This window comes from Oncorhynchus keta, chromosome 29, assembly GCF_023373465.1.
Source record: "Oncorhynchus keta strain PuntledgeMale-10-30-2019 chromosome 29, Oket_V2, whole genome shotgun sequence".
Classification (NCBI taxonomy): Eukaryota; Metazoa; Chordata; class Actinopteri; order Salmoniformes; family Salmonidae; genus Oncorhynchus; species Oncorhynchus keta.
Window position 1 is genome coordinate 10,070,013 of NC_068449.1, and position 12,418 is coordinate 10,082,430.

At 44.3% G+C, this 12,418-nt stretch overlaps 1 protein-coding gene across 4 annotated transcripts in view; it reads right to left on the reverse strand.

The window, feature by feature from the left end:
* Window positions 1–12,418, reverse strand: part of LOC118362302 (unconventional myosin-VI) — a 107,099-nt gene that overhangs the window by 28,777 nt on the left and 65,904 nt on the right. For 3 of the 4 annotated variants that reach the window (XM_052485885.1, XM_052485884.1, XM_052485883.1), the window contains 9 exons: window positions 11,535–11,573; window positions 11,337–11,430; window positions 11,051–11,181; window positions 10,861–10,938; window positions 10,635–10,764; window positions 9,275–9,365; window positions 8,253–8,403; window positions 3,948–4,156; window positions 3,720–3,798 (listed from right to left, as the gene is read on the reverse strand). In XM_052485885.1, coding sequence (XP_052341845.1) covers window positions 3,720–3,798; window positions 3,948–4,156; window positions 8,253–8,403; window positions 9,275–9,365; window positions 10,635–10,764; window positions 10,861–10,938; window positions 11,051–11,181; window positions 11,337–11,430; window positions 11,535–11,573 — 1,002 coding nt within the window. Of the gene's footprint in view, window positions 1–3,719; window positions 3,799–3,947; window positions 4,157–8,252; window positions 8,404–9,274; window positions 9,366–10,634; window positions 10,765–10,860; window positions 10,939–11,050; window positions 11,182–11,336; window positions 11,431–11,534; window positions 11,574–12,418 lie in introns of those variants that run through there. The other variant, XM_052485886.1, reaches the window with a different exon arrangement.

Here is a 12,418-nt window from a genome sequence, read left to right on the forward strand (position 1 = left end):
CATGCATTAGGTTGGAAGAAAATAATATATTTACATATATACAGATTAAATTTGTAGAGATATCAGTACAACAAACACGACTGGGAAGAAATCAATCCATTGCTGCTCCATAGTAAGAGACTGCTCCATAGTAAGAGACTACAGGCTGCTCCATGGTAAGAGACTACTCCATAGTAAGAGACTACAGGCTGCTCCATGGTAAGAGACTACTCCATAGCAAGAGACTACAGACTATTCCATAGCAAGAGACTACAGACTATTCCATTTCAAGAGACTACAGGCTGCTCCATAGCAAGAGACTACAGGCTGCTCCATAGTAAGAGACTACTCCATAGCAAGAGACTATAGGCTGCTCCATGATAAGAGACTACTCCATAAATAAGAGACTACAGGCTGCTCCATGGAAAGAGACTACTCCATAGTAAGAGACTACAGGCTGCTCCATAGTAAGAGACTACTCCATAGCAAGAGACTACAGACTATTCCATAGTAAGAGACTACAGACTATTCCATAGCAAGAGACTACAGGCTGCTCCATGGAAAGACACTACTCCATAGCAAGAGACTACAGACTATTCCATAGTAAGAGACTACAGACTATTCCATAGCAAGAGACTACAGGCTGCTCCATAGCAAGAGACTACAGGCTGCTCCATGATAAGAGACTACTCCATAAGTAAGAGACTACAGGCTGCTCCATGGTAAGAGACTACTCCATAGCAAGAGACTACAGACTATTCCATAGTAAGAGACTACAGACTATTCCATAGCAAGAGACTACAGGCTGCTCCATAGCAAGAGACTACAGGCTGCTCCATAGCAAGAGACTACAGGCTGCTCCATAGTAAGAGACTACTCCATAGCAAGAGACTATAGGCTGCTCCATGATAAGAGACTACTCCATATCAAGAGACTACTCCATAGCAAGAGACTACTCCATAGTAAGAGACGACAGGCTGCTCCATAGCAAGAGACTACATGCTGCTCCATAGTAAGAGACTACAGGCTGTTCCATAGCAAGAGACTACGGGCTGCTCCATAGTAAGAGACTACAGGCTGCTCCATAGTAAGAGACTACAGGCTGCTCCATAGTAAGAGACTACAGGCTGCTCCATAGTAAGAGACTACTCCATAGCAAGAGACTATAGGCTGCTCCATGATAAGAGACTACTCCATATCAAGAGACTACTCCATAGCAAGAGACTACTTCATAGTAAGAGACGACAGGCTGCTCCATAGCAAGAGACTACATGCTGCTCCATAGTAAGAGACTACAGGCTGTTCCATAGCAAGAGACTATAGGCTGCTCCATGATAAGAGACTACTCCATATCAAGAGACTACTCCATAGCAAGAGACTACTCCATAGTAAGAGACGACAGGCTGCTCCATAGCAAGAGACTACATGCTGCTCCATAGTAAGAGACTACAGGCTGTTCCATAGCAAGAGACGACAGGCTGCTCCATAGTAAGAGACGACAGGCTGCTCCATAGTAAGAGACGACAGGCTGCTCCATAGTAAGAGACTACAGGCTGCTTCATAGTAAGAGACTACTCCATAGTAAGAGACGACAGGCTGCTCCATAGCAAGAGACTACATGCTGCTCCATAGCAAGAGACGACAGGCTGCTCCATAGTAAGAGACGACAGGCTGCTCCATAGTAAGAGACGACAGGCTGCTCCATAGTAAGAGACTACAGGCTGCTTCATAGTAAGAGACTACTCCATAGCAAGAGACTACAGGCTGCTCCATAGTAAGAGACTAGAGGCTGCTCCATGGTAAGAGACGACTCCATAGCAAGAGACTACAGGCTGCTCCATAGCAATAGACGACAGGCTGCTCCATAGTAAGAGACGACAGGCTGCTCCATAGTAAGAGACTACAGGCTGCTCCATAGTAAGAGACTACAGGCTGCTCCATAGTAAGAGACTACTCCAAAGTAAGAGACTACTCCAAAGTAAGAGACTACAGCCTGCTCCATAGTAAGAGACTACAGGCTGCTCCATAGCAAGAGACTACGGGCTGCTCCATAGTAAGAGACTACGGGCTGCTCCATAGTAAGAGACTACAGGCTGCTCCATAGTAAGAGACTACAGGCTGCTCCATAGTAAGAGACTACAGGCTGCTCCATAGTAAGAGTAAGAGACTACTCCAAAGTAAGAGACTACAGCCTGCTCCATAGTAAGAGACTACAGGCTGCTCCATAGCAAGAGACTACGGGCTGCTCCATAGTAAGAGACTACAGGCTGCTCCATAGTAAGAGACTACAGGCTGCTCCATATAAGAGACATACAGAGACTACTCCATAGCAAGAGACTACTCCTCGACAGGCTGCTCCATAGCAAGAGACTACAGGCTGCTCCATAGTAAGAGACTACAGGCTGCTCCATAGTAAGAGACTACAGGCTGCTCCAAAGTAAGAGACTACTCCAGACTACTCCCATAGTAAGAGACTACATGCTGCTCCATAGCAAGAGACTACATGCTGCTCCATAGTAAGAGACTACATGCCGCTCCATAGTAAGAGACTACATGCTGCTCCATAGTAAGAGACTACAGGCTGCTCCATAGTAAGAGACTACTCCAAAGTAAGAGACTACAGCCTGCTCCATAGTAAGAGACTACAGGCTGCTCCATAGCAAGAGACTACAGGCTGCTCCATAGTAAGAGACTACAGGCTGCTCCATAGTAAGAGACTACAGGCTGCTCCATAGTAAGAGACTACAGGCTGCTCCATAGTAAGAGACTACAGGCTGCTCCAAAGTAAGAGACTACTCCAGACTACTCCCATAGTAAGAGACTACATGCTGCTCCATAGCAAGAGACTACATGCTGCTCCATAGTAAGAGACTACATGCCGCTCCATAGTAAGAGACTACATGCTGCTCCATAGTAAGAGACTACAGGCTGCTCCATAGTAAGAGACTACTCCAAAGTAAGAGACTACACGCTGCTCCATCGTAAGAGACTACAGGCTGCTCCATAGTAAGAGACTACTCCATAGCAAGAGACTACACGCTGCTCCATAGCAAGAGACTACACGCTGCTCCATAGTAAGAGACTACAGGCTGCTCCATAGTAAGAGACGACAGGCTGCTCCATAGTAAGAGACGACAGGCTGCTCCATAGTAAGAGACTACAGGCTGCTCCATAGTAAGAGACTACAGGCTGCTCCATAGTAAGAGACTACATGCTGCTCCATAGTAAGAGACTACAGGCTGCTCCATAGTAAGAGACTACAGGCTGCTCCATAGTAAGAGACTACAGGCTGCTCCATAGTAAGAGACTACTCCAGACTACTCCCATAGTAAGAGACTACATGCTGATCCATAGCAAGAGACTACTCCATAGCAAGACTACATGCTGCTCCATAGTAAGACTACATGCTGCTCCATAGTAAGAGACTACAGGCTGCTCCATAGTAAGAGACTACTCCAAAGTAAGAGACTACTCCAAAGTAAGAGACTACAGGCTGCTCCATAGTAAGAGACGACAGGCTGCTCCATAGTAAGAGACGACAGGCTGCTCCATAGTAAGAGACGACAGGCTGCTCCATAGTAAGAGACGACAGGCTGCTCCATAGCAAGAGACTACAGGCTACTATCAGGCAAAAGGGTCAATATGTGATGAAGTGGGCAGTGTTGGAGTGTCTTCTAGGAGGAGAAGAGTAACAAAGCTCTCCTTTTCCACAAAAAGGTCACTTCGTTGGGGTCACAAACCTGCATAATCTTCTTTTCTTCCTCCCTCCTCTTCCTCTCCTCCTCCTCCTGCTTCCTCTTATGCTCCATCTCTGATTTCCTAATGAGAGGGGGCAGGGATGACAGAGGTGGTTAATGCTCTTATATGGCAAAGCGTGCAGGCTTTTATTCCAGCCCAGCACTAACACACTAGATCCAAAAGCCCTCCACTACAGAAATAGCCCACTTATGTTCCGATCCCCCCCTTACTTCTTTCTGTCGTTCTCCTCCTGCTGCCGTTGCTGGTCGTCCTCCTCCCTCCTCTTCCTCTCTCTTTCCATCTCCTCTTCGATGCGCCGCAGCCTCTCCATCTCGTCTTCCTCCTGCTTCTTCTTCTGCATGGAGGAGAGCAGCTGCTCCAAGCTCTTCACCAGCCCCTGGTACTCCTGGTCAATCTCCTTCCTGGTCATCACTGTGGCCTAAAGGAGGGGGCATAGGTCAAAGGTCATAGGAGTGGTGTCCTAGGCCTATTCCCCCAAAAAACAATAGGCTAAAACCAGAATTATTTGGACCGGTCTGTCATACAGTATGTCATGGTCAGTATTATAAACATATACAGTGCATTTGGAAAGTATTCAGACCAGTTTACTTATTCCGCATTTTGTTACGTTACAGCCTTATTCTCAAATGGATTAAATAAAAAATGTTCCTCATCAATCTATACACCATACCCCACAATGACAAAGTGAAAACAGGTTTCCTCGAAATGTTTGCAAATGTATTAAAAATAAAACAGAAGTACTTTATTTACATAAGTATTCAGACCCTTTGCTATGACACTCAAAATTGAGCACAGGTGCATCATGTTTCCATTGATCATCCTTGAGATGTTTCTACAACTTGATTGGAGTCCACCCATGGTAAATTCAATTGATTGGACATGATTTGAAAAAGGCACACACCTGTCTATATAAGGTCCCACAGTTGACAGTGCTTATCAGAGCAAAAACCAGGCCACGAGGTCGAAAGAATTGTCCATAGAGGTCCGGGGCAGAATTGTGTCAAGGCACAGATCTGGTGAAGGGTACCAAAACATTTCTGCAGCATTAAAGGTCCCCAACAACACAGTGGCCTCCATCATTCATAAATGGAAGAAGTTTGGAACCACCATGATGGTCACTCTGAAAGAGCTTCAGAATTCCTCTGTGGAGATGGGAGAACCTTCCAGAAAGACAAACATCTCTGCATCTCTGTCTTCAGAAAAGCAAAGGAACGGGAGATACCTCATGTGAAATGCGCGTGACCAGCATGTGACTCCTGCCAGACCTGACTCATTCCCCTCTCATTAAGCACCCCTTCATAGTAGAAGCATCAAACACATTTCTAAAGACGGTTGAAATAGTGGAAGCCTTAGGAAGGGCAACATGACCAATATCCCAATGTAACTTCAATAGGGGCTGAGTTGAAAATCGACCAACCTCAGCTTTCCCACTTCCTGGTTGGATTTTTTCTCAGGTACTTTGCCTGCCATTTGAGTTATGTTATACTCACAAACAAGTTTCAAACAGTTTTAGAAACTTCAGAGTGTTTTCTATCCAAATATCCAAATAATAAGCATATATTTGCAACTGGGACTGAGGAGCAGGCAGTTTACTCTGGGCACCTTATTCATCCAAGCTACTCAATAATGCCTCCCCAGCCATAAGAAGTTTTTAACAAAGTACTGAGTAAAGGGTTTGAATACTTATGTAAATGTGATATGTTTAAAAAAAATGTTTTTACATGTCTTGTCATTATCGGGTTTTGCGTGTAGATTGATGAGGGGAAAAACGATATAATCAATTTTAGAATAAGGCTGTTCAGTAACAAAATGTTGAAAATGTCAAGGGGTCTGAATACAATGTAGACAACATATGCCTTCATAGACTAAACCTTGTTAATCATTGGTTATGATTCCCAATATGTGCTACTACCGTCCCCATTAACACTGCTGAGCGCACCGACTAACACAGGCATTTGAGATAGTCTTTTCAGTGTATGGGGAATATGCCAAAAGTAACATCCCAATATCCCAGAATCTCATTTAATTAAACTTTTTCTCATTTAATCCTTGTTTCCTATACAAGTGGTGTAATTAAAACTGTCCGATTCCAGGAAGTGAGAGGGGCAGCCCTCCGCAGTGGGCCTGGCAGAAATCCCCTTGTCTGTTTAGGGTTGTGACACCCTCCAGATCTATTCAATAAGCTAACCAGAGAGACATCGACTCAGAGCCCCACCGCCACCTGCTACCACTGCTGCCCTGGTCACCTCGGTGTCACACCCTGTCTATCAGTGGGGGGTATAGGGTGGATTGATTTCCCTGACGTGGTTCAGACAGACACCACAGGGGGAAATGACAAGCTGACTGACAGCTATTGTTTATGACTATTGTATAATTCAGCTAGCGATGCTACGCTAGGCCCTTAGCGATGCTATGCTAGGCCCTTAGCGATGCTACACTAGGTGCGTCATAAAGGGCTAGGAATAGCATCATTAGCTGGTGAACACAGAGCAGATGCCAATGGGCTAACAGAGGAGCGCAGGGTCAGGCAGATGCACAGAGGTGACTGAACTAGGGAGCGAGGGAGACAAAAAGAGGAGACTAGAAACATTTGCTCATGTGGAAAATGTTCTGCTCGGATGCCAGTCATCTCGTCTCCCGAGTGGAGACTGATGTTTCTAGCAGAGGGAGAGAGGGGAGTGTTCGATGAAATGGACAGGAAAAACACAGTATTTCTCAACCTCTTTCCCTGAAGAAATACAGCCAAAATGATGTAAAGTTTGGCAACTCATTTGAGAAATGAAACAGCGGGGACTTTAAAGCAACACAAAACACACACGATAACATAAGCACCACACACACACACACGTACACATGGATTTTGTGCTGTAGATATGTGGTAGTGGAGTAGGGCCTGAGGGCACACACTTAGAGTGATGTGAAATCAGTTATGAATGTATTGTAATGTTTTTAAAATTGTATAAATGCCTTAGTTTTGTCGGACCCCAGGAAGAGTAGCTGCTAATGGGGATCCATAATAAATACAAATCCCTTACCATATACCGACTGATGTTTATAGCAGAAGAATAGAGGGGAGAACCATTACCATATTTAGCCATTTTAAAGGATTATGGATCAAAACAACCCCAGGAAATGGCTCCCTGACAAGATGACAGGGAGATGAAATGAGATTAGAGAGAGATGTGATGAGATCAGCGGGATTAGATTAGAAAGTTAAGACATATTAGGGTGTGTTCGTAAATTCACTCTCGTAAATTCAGAGCGCTGTCAGATTGTCCGTTCTGAATTTCAGAGCGTTTCGCTCTCGGAGTGTTCAGAGCCACACTGGACGATCTGGCCAAAGAGTAGGGTTGAACCGAGCGTTCTGACCTAACAACGGCAATCAAGCACCCAAGCGAACTGGCTAAAGTTAGATAGCTTGATAGCTACTTCCAGACATAAATGAGAGAACACCTCACTCTGGATATTTTTCTTACCCTAGCAGAGCTGGTTAGGCTGTTCATGTTCATGTTATCCAGAGCATTGGTGACAACAATTTAATTACGTTTTTTTTGCCAAGGTTTACTGACACCGGTCATATTCAACGTTCGTTGAGCGTTCGTAAATTCATCAGTTATTCCGAGAGCGAATTTATGAATGCACCCGGAGTCACCCTGGCCTCATTGGTGTAGGATGAAGATGGCCCTCGACTAGTGTTCCTAAACTGGAGGCCCACCGGCTGAATTTGGCCCATGGGTGATTTTATTTGACCCCCAAGTTTTCTGAGCAATTTCAATTTTTATTGTTCGACATAAAAGTTTGTAAAAACACAAGCAAACCAGCTCCAAGTTATTTTAATTTTGGAAATCTGTTGCAAAGTATTCCCACGCATAATAGAGTGATATGTGTATACAAATTAAGCAAGGTTTGAAATGATGTTTGAGGCAAATATCTCTTTGGGCTTCTTGTGGTCAACTTGCAGTATACAAATTATTAGTAATTATGTTCCGGCCCCCTGACCATCCACTCAAGAAAAAAATTGTTCTGCCATAGACCTGGGTCCGTTTTATATTTTCCCCACTAATGGCTAAAGTCCTAGTACAGTCCAAAGACATGATTTTCCTGTGCTTTACATGTATTTACACACACTGAGGTTGAAATAATACTGTGAAATTGTGAAAATTATGCTAATGCCCTTTCAGTATAAGAGTTGTTTGAAAAGACCGTCTGACTTTTCAGCCTGTTTTGGCCTTACCAGGCAGTAAATTAGTTACAAACCAAGAAGAAAAGCCTCTCTGCCAATAACAGCTAGTTTTAAGTTATCCCCACTCAAACAACTCCCAGACAGTCCTAGAATTTTGCTAAGAAGCTATTTTTGACCATTTTAATTGAAAACTAAATCACAGTAGTGTGTTTAATTGTTAGTCAGAAATGATTTGATATTGAGATAAAAACAGGTGCATTGGAACCTTTAAGGTAAGGAATGGGGCATGGGAAGCTGATCAAGGATCTGTGCCTAGGAGAGCCCTCCTCACCTTGATATTGGCCATGAAGGTGTCGATGGAGGCCCCCAGCTCCTGGACCTGCTGGGCCATCTCCTGCTTGCCCTCCTTCAGAGCACCCACCACCTCGTTGAAGCGTTCCATACGCATCTTCAGGTTACGCACCTTCACCATGCCGGCGACGCTGTGGCCGTATGAGCCCACGCACACACACACGTTAGTGTGAGCACGCTCGCACGCGCACATACACACGTTAGTGTGAGCACGCTCGCACGCGCACATACGCACGTTAGTGTGAGCACGCTCGCACGCGCACATACACACGTTAGTGTGAGCACGCTCGCACGCGCACATACACACGTTAGTGTGAGCACGCTCGCACGCGCACATACACACGTTAGTGTGAGCACGCTCGCACGCGCACATACACACGTTAGTGTGAGCACGCTCGCACGCGCACATACACACGTTAGTGTGAGCACGCTCGCACGCGCACATACACACGTTAGTGTGAGCACGCTCGCACGCGCACATACACACGTTAGTGTGAGCACGCTCGCACGCGCACATACACACGTTAGTGTGAGCACGCTCGCACGCGCACATACACACGTTAGTGTGAGCACGCTCGCACGCGCACATACACACGTTAGTGTGAGCACGCTCGCACGCGCACATACACACGTTAGTGTGAGCACGCTCGCACGCGCACATACACACGTTAGTGTGAGCACGCTCGCACGCGCACATACACACGTTAGTGTGAGCACGCTCGCACGCGCACATACACACGTACATACAGTCAGAATACCATGATAACAAAACAATTCAAAAAGCCATCACCCGGATGGATGCATTCACCAAAGCAATATATATTTTCCAAATGCAATACGGTGACAGAGCCGGCCACGAGTCACGGCTGAGCTCTCCAGATTGATTTGAACTTCTAACTGCAGAATGTGGAGAAGCCATCAAAAGGCACAGAGTGTGAAGCACTTTTAAACAAAGATAATGTGTGCGCGCGCAGGCGTGTGTGTGTGTGTGTGTACACCCACCGTGGCTTATGTTTCTTCTTACAGAGCCACATGCGGACGGTCTTCTGAATCTTAACAAGGGCAGAGGCACGATACTTCATCTTCTCCTTCACTGGGGGGGGGGGGATAAATTGTCAAATCTAGTCAACGTAGTATTGTCAACATATCCTACATTACTCATCTCATATGTATATACTGTTCTATACCATCGACTGCATCTTGCCTATGCCGCATGGCCATCACTCATCCATATATTTATATGTACATATTATTATTCATCCCTTTACATTTGGGTGTATATGGTAGTTGTTAGATTACTTGATAGATACTACTGCATTGTCGGAACTAGAAGCACAAGCATTTTGCTACACTCACATTAACATCTGCTAACCATGTGTATGTGACCAATAACATTTGATTTGACTTGATATTGGGCCAATTCACATAGAGATAAAGCCACACACAACTCTTAATAGGGATATTAAATTTGAATTTTTGGGGGGGGAAATAAAATGGAAGAGCAGCCAGCCATCACAATGCATATATCCTCGGATATGGGATATCCTGACGGTGAAAAAAGCAGGTAACTGGTGGGCCAAGGCAGTCTACAGTTATTACTTACAACGTGATATCATTGATTTGATACTTTACCCTAATAAGCACTGCCGGTGCTGCACTTTGTTAAATGGGAGGGAAAATCAATATAACTTGGCACGGAGGGTAATGGTCCAAGGAACTGCTTTTAGTGTGAAAGATTTGCCTCAAGCAATAGAAGAGTGAAACATAAGAACTATGGTAGTAGAATACAGCTGCCGGAGTGTGGTAATCAGTGTTTGACTGAATGGAGGGGAAAAATCAATTTCTCAACCTCTTGCCCTGTGAAGAAGTAGAGGCAAAATTATGTAAAGTTATGAAAAGTTTAACAACTCCTGACTCAGCAGAAATCATTTGAACCCTTTTCATTATATTGGCTGTTTTGTTTGAGAAGTTAGTTTGGTCTTTTCCACCATTTTAAAGCCCATGTAGGGACTGATGCTGCAAATTAGCTCAACCGAAAGCATGACGCTACAAATTAGCTCAACCTAACACATAACGCTGCAAATTAGCTCAACCTAAAGCATGACGCTACAAATTAGCTCAACCTAACACATAACGCTGCAAATTAGCTCAACCTAAAGCATGACGCTACAAATTAGCTCAACCTAACACATAACGCTGCAAATTAGCTCAACCTAAAGCATGAGGGTGCAACGTGTTAATCTATTCATTGTATCGGTCCCTAACAACTAAATCCATTATTATTGTTAACTAGGAGTAGTGCTATTGTTCGACAGTACATTGTCCAGCTCAGTGCGAGTATGAGTCAGGGGTGTTGACGTACATTTGATGACAGAAAGGGAGCACCACTGGACCTTCTTCCAACGGCTGACGACCAGCCACTGGTTGACCTTCTTCACCAGCTCTGCCAGGTGGTCCGGGTCTGACTTCATGATCTGGTCAAACTCCGCAAACTGACCACGAAGCAGGATATCAAGAGAATTACTCTAGGTCATTTGGCCCGTATGACATTCATGCACATTAAAAAGAGAGCTGAAAGCAGTGCTTACCTTCCCAGGGCGGAAGAACACTCTGGTCAAACCAAACTTGTAGTCATTCTCATTCAGCCCCAGAGCTTTGAACAAAGCCTGCAGAGGAACAAGAACAAAAAACCCCAGTCAAAGTATTCTAAAAGTATGAACATCTGAATAATACAAGGTTTATATGAAATGGAATGCAGATCTTGGGGGAGCCACCCACCTTGCAGAAGAGCCTGGGGTCCAGTCGTGTGAGCTTGTCAGGCATGTACTGTTTGTACATGTTGTAGAGCTCATGGAAGGGAGCTCGGGAGGGGAAGCCTCCCTGCATCAAGTCCAGCACTGACACCATGCCTGGTGAGGAAAGGGGAGAGAATGGTGTTTGTGTACGTGTGTGTATCCGTAGTAATCTTTATAACGGATAATGAACTACTGCATTTTAACCTTTTTTTTCTGTGAATATGTTAATAATAGTTCTGCGAGTATGATTTTCCTCTCCTAGCCAATACCTGAACACTGCAGCTGAGACAGAATCTGGGCTCCTTCAAACTGGTGGCTCACCATCTTCAAGTTGGGTTTCACACAGCGAATGAAGCTGGAACCCTTTGAAAGACAGGTAAAACATATCTATCAGATGCAATCTGAGTTCAGTTGATGACTACCAGTGTGAGAGAGAGGACATCAGATATGGCGACACAGATACTCACAGTGCTGCGAAGCTTCTCCAGAAGTACATTCAACTGGGTCTGTGAAGGCAGGCAGAAAAAGAAGCGTGTTATATACTTAGTCTGAGTCCCACCACACAATAAGGTCCTTAGGAGCACTTACAAACAAATTGGTCATATATTTGACGTTGCACATTTAAAACTGAAAAGAACATGAGTTATAATGCTGACATACCCAATAGAAAGTAAGACAGGTGAGGGATAACAGCACACAGAAAGACCAAAAAGATCCATGCATGACTCAGGAGGATTCTGCAGAAGCCACATCAACTAAATTGAATGTTTTCGCAAATTATATAAAACATTTACTGAAACTGTGCTATGTAGATACTTTTATGCAACACAAGAGAATGACTATATGTAAGACCGAACTTGGCAATATTTCACTGGTGATAGTAGAGATTAATATTTTAAAACATATTAAAATAAAAAAATAAAACTTACCTATGTTCCCTTCCTCACAGCATTGCAAAAGATTGCCTCACATTGCCTAACTTTTCTAATGTTATTTGATGTTTTATTAATAAAAGCATATCTGTTTGTAATCAAACTGAATAGATCTGTCTTGCTTTTTTCTCTACAATGCTACACTCAGGTAAATTTTTCATGTCTTATGAGATGAATTATTAATAAAAGCGTCAACTCAAGCATCCCCACACACAAACAGACCATACAGGAAGACAGGTGGTGGAGGAGTATGATAGGAAAACAGCAATGGGTGCTGTGTGTGTGCATCTACTGATGCAGTATTGGGTTATCGAAACAATCAACAATGACGGAGATGGCCGCCTCGCTTTGCGTTCCTAGGAAACTATGCAGTATTTTGTTTTGTTTACGTGTTATTTCTAACATAGGTACCCCAGGTA